Here is a 14928-nt window from a genome sequence, read left to right on the forward strand (position 1 = left end):
TTGAGAACTCCAGGGCCCTTCCACCATTCTGGTTCTAGGTCATTTATGAATTTTGTTTCTTTCTGGAAACTTCTTGGATCTTTTATCAATCCATTATTCTTAAATTTCACGAAGATGCGTCTTGGTGAGTCTGTTTTCATCCTGGGCTTGTAGTGGGCTCTTTTAATCTGGAACTTTGATTCTTTAGTCCTGGGAAATTTTCTTGAATTACTTAATAATTTCCTTCCGCCTCCATTTTCTTTCTTCTTTCATTTTTGGATTTACTTTTCACTGCCTTGATTTCTATTTTGTTTTCTTATTCTTTCTTTTTTTAATATTTATTTTATTTTTGGCTGTGCTGGGTCTTAGTTGTGGCATGCAGACTTCGTAGTTGCAGCACGCAGGAACTTCATTGTGACATGTGGACTCTTAGTTGCAGCATGCATGTGGGATCTAGTTCCCCAACCAGGAATCGAACCCGGGCCCCCTGCATTGGGAGCATGGAGTCTTACCCACTGCACCACCAGGGAAGTCCGTGTTTTCTTATTCTTGTTGCCATACTTTCTGGAAGATCTCTTCAAATTTACATTTCAACCCATCTATTGAGCTTTTCATTTTGAATGTGGTATTTTGAATTTCTTACAGCTCTTTTTTGTTCTCTGGTCTCCCCCTACCACCTCCCCAAACATCCTTTTCTTGTTTAATCTTTGCAATAACCTCCTTTATCTCTCTGAGATTATTATTGTTCCTTTCATATTAGTTCCTTTCCATAGCTGTTTGCTAATAAGCCTTGGCTGTTTTCTCTTGTTTAAGAATGGCACTGTAAAAACCAATTGGAGGGAGTTCCCTGGCAGTCCAGTGGCTAAGACTTCACGCTCCCAATGCAGGGGGCACGGGTTCCATCCCTGATCAGGGAACTAGGTCCCACATGCATGCCGCAACTAAAAGATCCCACATCCTGCAATGAAGATCCTGCACACGGCAATGAAGATCCTGTGTGCTGTAACTAAGACCTGGTATGGCCAAATAAATAAATATAATTTTTTTTTTTTTAAGTGTCATAAAAAACCAATTGGAAACTCTGCAAGTGGGTAGGGCTTGTCAAAAGTGGCCTCCACTGTGAGTGATCTTGTAGGGTCATTCTTTGAATAACCCTTCACATCAGTGTCTTTGATCTTTTCTCATGTGTTGGCCAGAATTACCCAGAGAACATTTTTAGTCTCAGTCTCCTGCCTGAGTTTGTTAACATGTGCAAACTTAATCCCATGTTTTCACTGTGGCATTCCTTGCTTCACCTGTGCCCGCTTGGCACAGAAGTCTGGACTAAAGTCTGTTTTGCCTCCAGAAGAATTTAAAACTCTGCCATGGTGCAGAAGGGGCCATTGTTCAGGTACATAAGAGTGGGGAGGGGGCTTCCCTGGTGGCGCAGTGGTTGAGAGTCCGCCTGCCGATGCAGGGGACAGGGGTTCATGCCCCGGCCCGGGAAGATCCCACATGCCGCGGAGCGGCTGGGCCCGTGAGCCATGGCCGCTGGGCCTGCGCGTCCGGACCCTGTGCTCTGCAATGGGAGAGGCCGCAACAGTGAGGGGCCCGCGTACCGCAAAAAAAAAAAAAAAAAAAAGAGTGGGGAGGAGGATGTGGTGGCCTTACTTCTTCTTGACTTTCACTGAGTCTTCTTCTTTTTAGCCCCGTTTTCAACCTGATTCCTCCCCTAAAAGGTATCTGGTGTCACCAGTTCCTCAACCTTTGAGTGGGTTCTGTAATGTCAGGCTGCTTCTCATCTTTCCCTGCTTCTAGTTAGGATTAAATTTTCTTGGTCTGCTAAGTTAGTTAGTACTCCCTTTGCCAAAATGTTATTGCTGTTATCTCTTTGTTTATGTTTATTTTCTTTATTCCCTTTACTGTTGTTTTTATAGGTTTCAGAGATACATACATCTTGTGACTAATCTATCTTCAGCTAGACTGATCTGATTATATCAACTTCCCAAGTTAAAAATCTGTAACTATAGATGAAACTATACCCAAATTTATGCCAGAGGAATAGTATAGATATTATTATCCATGGAGCTTAGAAAAAGGAATTTTGAGCAAATATGTGGCAGTTTTTACCTAGTAATGTCCAGGGAGAGACAGAACCTAGAATATTTTTAGATTCTGATCATTAGAATTGGGGAGAATCTTTTGAGGAGTGTTTTCACAGTGGCCTGTGTAAGATCCTGAAAACTTCGTTCCTCTTGCTCTTATGGCATGCTCAACCAGGTAACTTAATTTTTTGCTAATTAGGTTTTCTTGACATCAGAAAGTGAGTCATGGGCAGTAGGCACAGGTACTTCAGTTGTTAGAGTGGAATGCTCTACCTAGTTTATTACTACTACTACTACTACTACTAATGGTTGACATTCATTGAGTATTTACTGTGTGTCAAGCACTGCTCCAAGCACTTTATCTGTATTAACTCACTGAATCCTCACATAAGGTAGCTACTAGTTATCATCCCCATGTTACAGATAAGGACACTAAAATTAATTTGGCTGATGTTGGTTATGTAGTAAGTAGCAGAGCTGTGTAAATTGATTTATTAATACAAATTAAATCTTGTGATTTATATTTTAGTCTGTTCTTACTGGGGATAGTGAGAGTCAAAGAGCCTGATGAATTCCAAGAGTATTTAGGAAAATTGGATCTTTTGGATCTATAACCTATTTAGTCCTTGACTCTAATGACACAGACATAATAGTACCACCTTGAGAAATTGCCTGAGCAAACCTGTGGTCCCCAAGGAAGTTACTTTCTAGTCTACTGTCTTTTAGATCTTATTACTATTGAATTTATTTATAATAATTCTTAAAATTATTTTATGGATTTGACTTCTCCACTGCTTAAAAATGTTAGAATAATTCAAGTGCAAAAACAAAAGGAATAACTAGAAAATTACCAAAATAATTAACATACCTCAGGTTTGTCTAAGAACAGATGATTCTACCTCATTCCTTGTTTTATTTCTATTGCGTTTCACCAGGGATTTAAAGGGGTAATGTATGTGAAAAGAACTTTGAAAAAAGGTAAATTTCTTTGCAAGTGGATTCAGTGAGAAGAGTGATAGTTGTATATAAAATATCTGTTCCTGGCTGATAAATATTACTTATCATCTTATAATCACTTTATCACTCTAAAGAGTAAAGATGGAAACACCTTCTACAGATCTTACTTCAGACAAGGATAATATTGTAGCTGTATTGTCTGTGGCAAGCAGGGCTTCTGAGAGTATAAAATAGTTGGGTAAGTGGTATTTTCATCATTAATTTACAGCTCAATTTTCTGTCTTTTCTTTTATGAATAGGTCTTGGCTGTTCAACCATACTTTCTCCAGAAGGATCAGCTCAGTTTGCTGCTCAGATATTTGGATTAAACAACCATTTGATTTGGGCCAAACTGCGAGCAAGTGTATTGAACACCTGGATTTCCTTGAAGCAGGCTGACAAGAAAATCAGAGAGGGCAACTTATAAGAAACAACATCATTGCATTGTTTAGGAGAAAAACTATAAATTTCTAGTTTAGCTGCAGAAAAAAGAAATCAAGCAAGATGAAAAGATTTTAAATCAATCACAAGCAAGATGAAAAGATTTTAAATCAATCAGAGAAAACAAAATTTAAAAGTGAATGAATGCCTCTCTAGATTCATGAATTAGTAGAATAAATGTACATATTTATTAGTATTTCTTTATACGTAGTGAAATTAGTATACATTTAAAATTAATCTCTTACCCACATATGGTCAGTTAGGTAGGCAGTATAATTAAATATATTTCTTAAATGATAATAATGTTCTGTTATAGAGCTCTAAAGTTACTACTTCCTACATCTGAGTCCGTAAGTTTTAGAAACTTAAAATGGTTGTATCTTAGGGTGGTTAAGAGCAATATAGTCCTCTTTCACATTATGATCTTTACAGAACTCTAGGGCATGGTTTTTTATTTGCAGTCAGTATGTCAGAAAATGATGTTGTATTTATCTCTAGCTATAGCTAGAGATGATGTTTGGGTTTGATATTGCCTTTTTTAAGAAAAGCTGAGATTGACTCTGGGGGTAAGAAAGACATGAATTAAGATGAAGGGGCACTGTGGAAACCATGGAGAGACTTCTGAGAACTTCTCCGTTAAGTGTCAGGGCAATTTCCCATGGAAAAGAAGTAGAGTCACCTTTGCCATTGCAAATGAGTTAGTAAATCTTACTTGGCTCTGTAGGTCATAAAATTCTTTTCATTCTGATAACACATATTTTAGCCAGACTAACAATCCCCAACCATCATTTTCAAAAATTGGAATCTCCCAGTTAATACCCATAACTAGTTTCTTTCTCATAATAGTATTAAGTCTAGGTAGTATACCCAGCAAAATGCACTTCTAAAGGAGCAGTTGTTACTGAGAGGTATGATAGTTCATCATGAGTCTATAAACCATATTTGGAAATATCAGTGTTACATTATGCAGCCTTGAGGATTTTATAGATCATGAAACTTTAATCCAGGTGTCTATGAACCCCTTAAGCTTACATGTAAAATTTTATGTATATGTTCACTTCTATGAGAAGGGGGCAATCAATTTTTACCAAAAAGATGTGTCCTCCCCCCCCAAAATGTTAAGAATCTCTGCTACAGATGAAATCTTGACACTGGCCTACCCGGTCTATGCTTTTTCACTTCCCTCTCAACTGTTAGCAAGCTGGCATCTCATCACTTCCTTCACCTGATCTCTGTGGGGTATGACTGACCTAACTTCCTTTCTTGGGCTATACACCAAGTTGTTCCAACCTCAATCTTAATCATTCCTCATATTTTACTCTTTCCCTTAAGTATTGATGTTTCCTACTATTGAGTTCATTGTTTACAAATAATGGTAGGATAATTTTAATTCTTTACAGTGAATGTCTGTAGACTTGTATTTTCAGCTGTCCATTTCTGTCTGAATGGTCTAAACTTAACTCATCTTCCACCAAGCCTATATCTGGCTGCACTCACTGTCCCAAATTAATTTTATCCTTGATGTTTTTCTCTGACCTTTCATTTCTAACTCATCACCAGGTCTTGAATTTACCCTGTTTACCCATCCACTGTACATAAAACTCAAGCAAGGGTCAAATTCTGTATTAGCCTGATCTAGGTCTTCTTTTATTTATTTATTTATTTTTTGTGGTACGCAGACTCTCATTGTTGTGGCCTCTCCTGTTGCGGAGCACAGGCTCTGGACGCAGAGGCTCAGCGGCCATGGCTCGGCCCAGCCGCTCTGCAGCATGTGGGATCTTCCCGGACCGGGTCACAAACCTGTGTCCCCTGCATCGGCAGGCGGACTCTCAACCACTGCGCCACCAGGGAAGCCCTAGGTCTTCATTCTTAACCCAACATTTTTGAGGTTGATTGTCCAAGGACTTACAACAAAAACTCTTAAATTTGTTTTGCAACACAGACTCCTTTGAAAATATGAATGCTATTGATCCTCTCCCTAGAAAATTGCACAGTATGTTTACTAACAGGTTCCATTTGTTCCTGAGTTCCTTGAAGCCTATCCATAGTCTGTAGGTTAAGAATTGCTGTTGTAACCCATCAAGGGAACTTGCTTTCCTCTTTTTCAGACTGTTGCATATCTGTACCTTTAGTTCTTAGAATGTTCTCATTTGTCATTAAAATCTACTTAAGTTACTAGAGCTTCATCTTCACTTTCTCCATGAAACCTTCCCTGATAAACCTTCCAGCTACAGTGGCTACAAGTACTTTCTCTGTTGGATTGTAAGCTCCCAAAGAGGAGAAAATGTAATTCTACAGTTTATTTCCCTTACATTGTCTTATGCTCTGATGTGCTAATGCCTAGCTGTCTGTTAGAAATGGGGGAATTATAAAAATCATGTACTGCTTTATTTTCTAAAGTTAGATCACAAGAACAATTAATAAGATGAACTTGGGCTTCATAGTCTCTGAATAGTCATTGGCTGCTATTTCAACTCTTCTATCCGTACCTAGCAAAAGCTCCACCTGTTTCTGTGCAGTACATTAAAATTTCAAACACTGATTGAGACTCGTAGATAGGACTGACCTTTATCAATGGTCATTATTAGTTTCTTAATAGAGTACATACACCCTCAGTAGTATAGTTCATCAGTGCTAGAGTAAATACTTGTTTGAAAGTATTTTAACGATTATAAAAAGTAATTTACACAAACCTACCTGGTTTGCCATCTTTGGGTTTATACTTTCTGTGGGCTTGTAGTTAAATAGAGGAAGAAAACTTGTGTCCGAATAATGCTGTACTTAAACTTTATATCTTAAAGCCACACTTAGAATTGCTTTAGTGCCTCCTGAAATTTAAAACAAAGCAGCCAAATAAAAGACAAGGATAAGCTCTTGTGTGAAGCTTTATTCATTCATCCATGTGTGAAATACATGTTTTGCCTTATTTTATTCTAGGCCCTAGGAAAGCAACACAACAGAGACAAGGCCCTCGCCCTCACAAAATTTACATTTTATTGGGGATAACAAACCATAAAAGATAAATTAGATAGATTCAGGGAAGTATAAGTGCACATGAAGAACAGCCAAGGTGAGAGGACAGTGATGGGGTAAGAGGAAGGTTTTTAAGGAGAGCAGGGCAATGATGTAAAAGAGGAAGCCATGCAAAGATATGGGGAAATAGTTTCCCAGACTAAAGGAACAGAAAGTAAAATAGCTTTGCCTTTTTGAGGACCTGCAAACATGCTAATATTGCTGGAGCTCTGTGAGCAAGGGTAAGAGTGGAAGGAGATATTGATGTAAGCAAAGGCTAGATAACTTAGGGCCCACAGACCACACTGAAGTGTATCAGGAAAAAACATTGGTAAGTTTGAGCAGGGGCTGACATGATGTATTCAACAGGTTTTAAAGTATTCTCTGGCTGTTGTGTGGATTAGAGGAGAAGCAAGGAGATTAGTTAAGAAGCTACTGTAGTCCAGTTGAGAGAAGAAGTGACCTTCAAGTTACTTAAATTTTTTGTGCCTCAATTTCCTCGTGTGTAAAGTGGGACTAATACTACCTACCTCAAGGTGATTATGAGAGTTAAATGAGTCAATATATGTAAAGTATATCCTAGCACATGAATGCATTATGTAAAAATTATTTGGCTGACTGTATAGAATGAGTGGAGTTGATTCCATGAAAATTACCTTGAATTTGATATTCCCTTCAGCTGATTTAATTTCTAAAAACAGGAAAAAAGGGCAGAGTCAGCATAATGCGACTTAAATAAAACATGACAGGCCATAGAACATCCACAATCTCTCCCTGCCATCTTCAGCCCAGCAGTCCTTGGAAAGCCAGTGGAAACGCTTACTTTTAATGGTGCTTTTTGCATTTAACTCCTCACAACCTCAAATACTTGGGGTGGGGTTGTTAACCCAGCACTGTGGTACAGTGAAAATAGCAGTAGAATGGAAATGAAAAGATTTCCTTGGGCACGTTTCTCTTTGAGCTTCAGTAACTCCTTGCACTCTGTCCTCAATCCCTCTTACCTTTCCTTACTTTTCTTCGTAGAATTTATTACCACCAAACATGGTATATATTTGTTTATTGCCTCTCTCTCCCAACTAGAAAATACATTCCATGAGTACACTAGGTTGTCTTTTTGTTGTTAATTGTATCCCAAGCGACTAGTACTGATATAATGCCTGACATTGGCATTTAGAAGGCACTCAATAAATATTTGCGGAATGAATATATGTGCAAATTCTCATAGGATGGCAACATGGAACCATACATAACTAAATATTAGAGGAGTATAACATGCAAGGGGAGTAGACAGTAACAAAAGATCATAAAGGACCTTACATGCTAGGCTTTGTAGTTTGGATTTTATCCTGAGGATAGAAGAGTGACATCAGGTATATGCTTTAAAACATCACTCTGGGGCTTCCCTGGTGGAGCACTGGCTAAGAATCCACCTGCCAATGCAGGGGACACGGGTTCGATCTCTGGTCCGGGAAAATCCCACATGCTGCGGAGCAACTAAGCCCGTGAGCCACAACTGAGCCGGCGTGCCGCAACTACTGAAGCCCATGCGCCTAGAGCCCGTGCTCCACAACAAGAAAAGTCACCGCAATGAGAAGCCCATGCACCGCAACAAAGAGCAGCCCATGCTCGCTGCAACGAGAGAAAGCCTGTGCGCAGCAACAAAGACCCAATGCAGCCTAAAATAAATAAATTTATTTTTTTAAAAAATCACTCTGGTTTGGAAGACTCCTGTTTCAAAAGGGGCAAATTAAATCCATACATTTATATCTTGTTTGCCACAAAACCCCATTAAAACTGACAGAAGAAACAGAAACACAGGAATCCACAGCAGAGGAATTCTGAGGAAATTTCTGGAAGCTACAAAGTGTATGAGATCAGACTGATATAGAAACCAAAACTGTGAATCCTTACATAAAGTCAATATTCTGAAAAGAGAGAAATGCACTACTAAGGCAGTGGTTCTTAGCTTTTGGAGGGGGAGAGGGGAGTTAGTATAAACACCTTTGGAGAATCCAATGGAAGCTACAAAATCTTTCCTCAGAAAAATTCTAATAAAATTTTGCGTATACCAAATGTCTTCCCGAACTCCTTTAAACCCTCTGAAATCCAGGCATAATTAGCTTGAAATACATGACAGTTCCACAGCTAGTAGAAGTCCACAGCCCTTCTCATGATTTTTACTAATTCACAGAGCTTATATCCTCCTGAGCTAGAGCTCACTGGATCATTACTGCTGTTTTTGCATTGTACATATTAACCAGACATGAAATGTGCCAGGCACCATAGGATATAGCCATGAGCTGGACATAGTTCCTGCTCACAAGGAACTCACAGATTAAGGGAGAAAGAAGCAAAAACTCACTCAGTTAAAAAGTTGAGTACCAACTATATGCCAGGGAGTGTGCTAGATCCTAGAGATGCTACAGTGAGCAAGGCAAATATAGTCCTTGGCCTCATGGAAATTACAGTCCATCTGGAGAGAGACAGGCCTTAAACGATGAGCAGTGCTCAGAAGTAGAGAGCTCCATAAAAGAGTGTAATGGGGAACCTTGCAGAGTCTGCAAAGTCAAAGAGTAACTTTTAACCTGGAACCAGAAGGATACAGAAATATTGAAGGATGAAAAGGAATTAGCTAGTTTGCTGAGAAAGAGAGGAGGGGGGAAGAGGCAGGAACTGGTAGGATCGTGACCAGAAATGAGCCTGCAGTAGGCGTTCTCATCAAGAATACTCGGTAGGTACTCGGTTTGGACAAGCACATCTTGATATTTAAGGTCTTACAAAAACTCTAAATCCCCTATGTCTGTGTGTTACTTGAGTACTTACTATGACAGGGTGCAGGAAGTATCGTTTATCCCTAGAACAATTATATATTATCCCTATTTTACAGCCCGGAAACCTGGGACTCTGATAACATGTTCACAAGTCAGACATCTAGAGCGTCTGAACCTGGGTATTCTCACACCAAAACACATCACCCTTCCAGCCTTATTGCCAACTGCTCCTGAAATGCAGCCCAAAGGGTAGCCAGGGGGTTTTCACCAAACGTGCTTTGCACTTGGAGATTCTTTTCTTCTTCTTTGCCTTTCCTCATATTCGCTTCTCTGAACTTTACCCAGAACCAACCCCAGGTTTTCCTAATCACCTTTCAAGATCCCATTCAAATACCAATTCCTCTATGAAGCATTCCCAGGCAGCAAGAAGCCGTCTCTCTCCCCCTCCCCTTCTCTCCCACTCCTTCAGATGACCCCCTACGGTTTCTAGTTGGTATTTTACCACGCCATAGACCTGTTATTTATTTTCCATAGACCTTCGCCCAGCTCCGCCTCTAGGGACCTGGACACTTCTCCGCCCCCAGCGGTCGCCCCGGAAACGCACGGTGTTTTTAGCCGAATCTGTTTGGTGAATCCTTTTCAACCCCTTCCTGGGATCCGACGCCTCGTTCCTCCAGACCCGCTTCTAGAAAGGTGTATCGACTCAATCTTCGCAAATTTCTAGGTACGAGAGTGAAGACTGCGGTCTTTGACGCCAACTCAGTAATAAAGACGCTTCCGACTGCGAAACACTTAGCAACCACCGGCTTCCTTCTCCGCTTAGCCACCTCCGAGATCCTCTTCCGGGGCAAGAGGGCGCCCCGCCTCTCCTCCAAAATGGCGAGCGGGCGGCAGTGGGGGGGTTTCTGGTATCTTCGCTCTGGAGTGAAGTGAACCGTTATGGCCAGAACGGCGACTTCACGCGCGCTCTCAAAACCGTTAACAAGAGTAAGTGTCCCGGCGGGGCGCCGGGGGCGGGGGCTGACCCGGGCAGGTGGGAGGATGCAGCCTCCTTCCGTGGCGCGTGACCACCTCCGAGCAGACAGCGGGAGGGGAGACCCCAGCCGCCCGCCGCTAGGGCCCGAACGCCCAGCGGGCGCGGGTCGCGGTGCCTCAGCTCCCCACGGCCAGCCCTGTGTCCTGGGTAGCTTAGAGCCACGTGTACTTCCGTCTTTCCCCCCCCCCCAACGCAGAAAGCGAGGGAAGGATTTAAAGAGACCGCAGCTCCCGACGTCTCTTCCAAACTGCTTTCTTATTTTACTCCGTTGATTTCATGCCTTATCTCGCAAATACTCCACATTGCCTCCTTTTCGCTTTCCTTATAGCGGAGTGATCAAGACAGTATTGCTGAGGGAGCTTTTTCTTTTGGGCCGCAGCGGGAGGAGGAACCTCCCTGGGACACGTAATTTGGAAGCTGGCGCTGACAAGTGGAAGCTGTACAGACTCAGGGTAGAGGGAAGGGCTGGATCTGGATGTCAGGCCTGTCATTCCCACAGATAGAATCCCTCCAGCGTCCTTAGACCAGAAAATGTGTGTGTGACAGCACTAACATTTGCAATGACGTTGCAAAGACAAATGTTAATCCTGTTTTTTGCCCAGTAACTGATCATTTTGAGTGAACTGTCTTCGGTGTGAGGTTCAACTCATTATATTCTGTTATCCTTTACTGCCTAACTGTAATACGGCCGTGCTTTTTAATGCTCTCTGTCGTGTTAAATTCTTTATTGAAGGTGTTGCCTGTATTTGTTAGGTTTGGAAATGTAATTACCAGGACGGGGTTTGACTGTTGAAAGAAGTAATAACATACATGGTATGTCTGTAACGTACAAGTGTGAATTTTCAACAAACTATTGCTGGGTTAATGTGAAAAGAAATGATTGTGCCCGCAGTGCACTTTTGGTGATTTCAGACATTGAGGAAAACAGCTACTAATGACAATTATTTGATTGTTAAACTTGTTTTGAATTAACTTTGGCCTTTGCTAGGCCTGCAACCAATATTAATCAGCAATGTAGTAAGTACTGTGCAGGAATTGTTTAATCAGCAATGGCTGTCAGTTCCCCAATATATATTTTCTTTTTTTTTTTTTTTGCGGTACACGGGCCTCTCACTGTTGTGGCCTCTCCCGTTGCAGAGCACAGGCTCCGGAGGCGGAGGCCCAGCGGCCATGGCTCACGGGCCCAGCCGCTCCGGGGCATGTGGGATCTTCCCGGAACGGGGCACGAACCCGTGTCCCCTGCATCGGCAGGCGGACTCTCAACCACTGCGCCACCAGGGAAGCTCTCCAATATATATTTTCATAATTGATAGAAATTACTCCGATTCTTAGACTGAGATTTGAATTCCAATAGTTGCCCAGGAGCAAGGGGAGTGATCCTAGTCATTTTGACACTGAACAGCTGTTCAGCATTGAAATTTGGCCACCTGACTCCTTCCTTGCACTTCTCTTTAGTTATATTACCTGAAAAGGGAAATTTTGAATGGTGTTTGGAAATATTGCCAGCAAAACAAATTGTGTTTGTATACTTTACAGCTTATAGATTTTTTTCAAAATATTCTCATGTAATTTTTTTAATAACCTTGTAAAATAGGTAATGCTTTCATACTCGTTTTGCAGATCAGAAAGTTGAGATTTGGCTATCAAATGACTTGTCCAAGACCTCAAGGCATTTAGTGACAAGCTTGTACTCAAACCTAAGTCATTTGCTGCCAAGTTTTATGTGAACTTTTTTCTTTCCCTGTGAAGTAATGAAATATGTAGGATATAGCATGCATTGCAAGATGAAAAAGCAGTAGAAAACGACTTCATTCTTGCTTCTTTATCTCACTTTACTTTTTTGGTACATGCATCTTGGGAAGCTATCTCACTGGAAAGTCTAACTTAACTCTCCTTATTGTCACTTCTTAACTTAAAGATCAGTCATTTAAAAAAATGTTTTGACTAATCATTTCTGCTGCAGTAAAATTGGAAATGTAGCTTTCTGAGATGGCAAATGTGGAAAGGGAATGGATTTAAAAATTGCTTTCCTAAAATTGCTGTCTAGTACTGCAGATCAACAAGGATGATGTAACTGCCCTACACTGTAAAGTTGTGTGCCTTATCCAGAATGGAAGTTTCAAGGAAGCCTTGAATGTCATCAATACTCACACCAAAGTGTTTGCCAAGTAAGTGATTTAATTAGTTGTTTGTGCATGTTTACCATAGCTATAACCATTTCCTTGTTTTTTTCCCCACTATTCAGTGATTTTTGATCTTTTTCTTTCCTTCCCCTTTTTTCCTTTTGCCTGCCAATGGTGCTTCTGAAACTGGAAAGAGTAATAGTAACTTTTGTTCTTTTCTGCCTTAAGAAACCTTTTCCTTACCCCTGTCTTCCCTTTGAACCACTAAGAAGGGAAACTGGAGGGATGTGGGGCATAAACAAGAGTCGCAAGATTTCTTGGAGGACATAGAGAGAACAACTCAGCAGAAGTTTAATTTAAAAAAAAAGAGTAGAGAGGGCAGAACATATAGGGTAGGGATGTATTAGTCGAGGCCTCTAGGATGGTATGGCAGTCTTAGCCTGACCTCTGTGCCTGCCCCCTTTGAGAATTGTTTAGGTGAGTATGATTTTAGGCCAAGATCTTTCAGTGTCAGAATTCTTTAGCAGCCTTTAGAATATATAGCAGTTTTTTTCAATCTACTTTTTATTTATTTTTGGCTGCGTTGGGTCTTCGTTGCTGCGTGCGGGCTTTCTCTAGTTGCGGCAAGCAGGGGCTACTCTTCGTTGCAGTGCACCGGCTTCTCATTGAGGTGGCTTGTCTCGTTGTGGAGCACAGGCTCTAGGCACGTGAGCTCAGTAGTTGTGGCTCGCGGGCTCTAGAGCGCAGGCTCAGTAGTTGTGGCGCACAGGCCTTAGTTGCTCGGAGGCATGTGGGATCTTCCTGGACCAGGGCTCGAACCCGTGTCCCCTGCATTGGCAGGCGGATTCTTAAACACTGTGCCACCAGGGAAGCCCTATAGCAGTTTTTTATTATTCTTAATCTTTTTCATTTATTTATTTAATTTATCATTTCATGAAACGTGAACTTATAATCTGAATTGGTACTGTAATTTCATTTTTCTTTACAGTTATGCCTAAGCCCCAAAAGAAATGTGTGTTGAAATGAAGGTTGCAGCATATTTATTGTTTAATGTTTATAAAGTACAGAACAGTATATTGTATACTTCCTTTTGTATAAGAAAAGGAGGATATAAGAATTTCTATGTATATTTTTTTGTATTTGCAAAGACAAACAATAGATGGAGAAACAATGAATAAAAATAGTTACTTGTAGGAGGTGAGTGGAACAGAGTAGATTTGAATAACAGTGGGAGTAAAACCCTTTCAATGTATACCTTTTTGTTTTTTTTACTTGGGCCAACTGCATGTATTACAGATTAAAAACAAATTTTTAAACTTTATTAAAAATAAAAGGGTAATAAAAGGGACACTGCTTTCTACTAGTAAACATGTTTATGCTAAAATTCAATGTTTTGATTTTTGGCCATTTTGTGAGAGAGGGAAATTTTGAAATAATCTTTTGTTAGGTGAATAAAGGATGTTGCCATTTGCTTGATGTTTATTTTTCCTCACAGATTATGGTTGAAACTTCACAATGTTTCATATGTGACATTAATGTAGATGAATTTTTAAGTCTGTATGTAAGTAGTGTTTTTGTAGTTGTCTGTTTATCAGTTGTTTGATTACAAGTGCTGTGTTCTTTTAAGATTTCTAGTTACTTTTTCTTTGCTAATTATTTGCTTCTTGACAAGTTAGAGTAGCATTATATGGCTTATCATAGGTTCTTAAATGGATTTAAGAAACTTCTATAACAACCCATTTAAAACAATGTTCAGATTGTCTGTATATCTGAAACAGTTTTTAGCTAATTCAGGATTTCATTCTTATATATTTGTTTCTTATTCTTCTAGTAAGAATATCCATGAAAGCAAGAGAGCCTAGGGAAATAGATGTAATATTTTCTGCCACTTATGAGCTGTCTGATTTTAGACAAGTCGCTAACCTTTGTCATCTGTTGTTAATGGGGATTAAATAATATGTATCAAGTGTGCTTAGAGCAGTGTCTGGCTTACAGTGGGTGCTCTGCAGTGTTAGCTAATAATCAAACATTGGTTTTTCCTTTTTCAGTAACTCTCTTTCCTTCGAGAAGGCATACTGTGAGTACAGGCTGAACAGAATTGAGAATGCCTTGAAGACAATAGAAAGTGCCAACCAGCAGACAGACAAACTAAAGGAGCTTTATGGACAAGTGGTAATTACTGCTTTAAAATCCCTGTTTGACAGTCGTCCTGCATGAACGTGATTCTACCTCTAGCAAGGAGCAGGGATGAGGAACCCCAGCCCATCCTGATGCTCCATAAAACTTGCCACCAAACCAGTGCTTGAGGTTTGAACATATTCCCTCTCCTTGATCTTCATATGAACAATTGCATGTATAGTGTTCTATGAACAAATGACTTCCTAAGGGTAATTGGAAAATTAAGAACTATCCTATGAAATTTGGACTTTTTAGTTGAAAGATGAAGGCCAGTAAGCTTATATACTTACACAGTTTTGAAACAGTCA

General features: G+C 40.3%; 2 protein-coding genes across 2 annotated transcripts in view; both read left to right on the forward strand.

Annotated features, from left to right (window-relative positions):
* PAICS (phosphoribosylaminoimidazole carboxylase and phosphoribosylaminoimidazolesuccinocarboxamide synthase) overlaps positions 1-6370 on the forward strand; it is a 37685-nt gene extending 31315 nt beyond the window's left edge. Inside the window, exon 12 of the mRNA XM_032633692.1 lies at positions 3320-6370. Within this exon, the coding sequence (XP_032489583.1) occupies positions 3320-3486 (167 nt within the window). The 3' untranslated portion in view covers positions 3487-6370. The remainder of the gene's footprint in view (positions 1-3319) is intronic.
* Positions 6371-6554: 184 nt separating this feature from the next.
* Positions 6555-14928, forward strand: part of SRP72 (signal recognition particle 72) — a 30135-nt gene continuing 21761 nt past the window's right edge. The window contains exons 1-5 of the mRNA XM_032631981.1: positions 6555-6570; positions 9400-9532; positions 10047-10270; positions 12367-12487; positions 14491-14614. Coding sequence (XP_032487872.1) covers positions 6555-6570; positions 9400-9532; positions 10047-10270; positions 12367-12487; positions 14491-14614 — 618 coding nt within the window. The remainder of the gene's footprint in view (positions 6571-9399; positions 9533-10046; positions 10271-12366; positions 12488-14490; positions 14615-14928) is intronic.

This window comes from Phocoena sinus, chromosome 5, assembly GCF_008692025.1.
Source record: "Phocoena sinus isolate mPhoSin1 chromosome 5, mPhoSin1.pri, whole genome shotgun sequence".
NCBI classification, from domain to species: Eukaryota; Metazoa; Chordata; class Mammalia; order Artiodactyla; family Phocoenidae; genus Phocoena; species Phocoena sinus.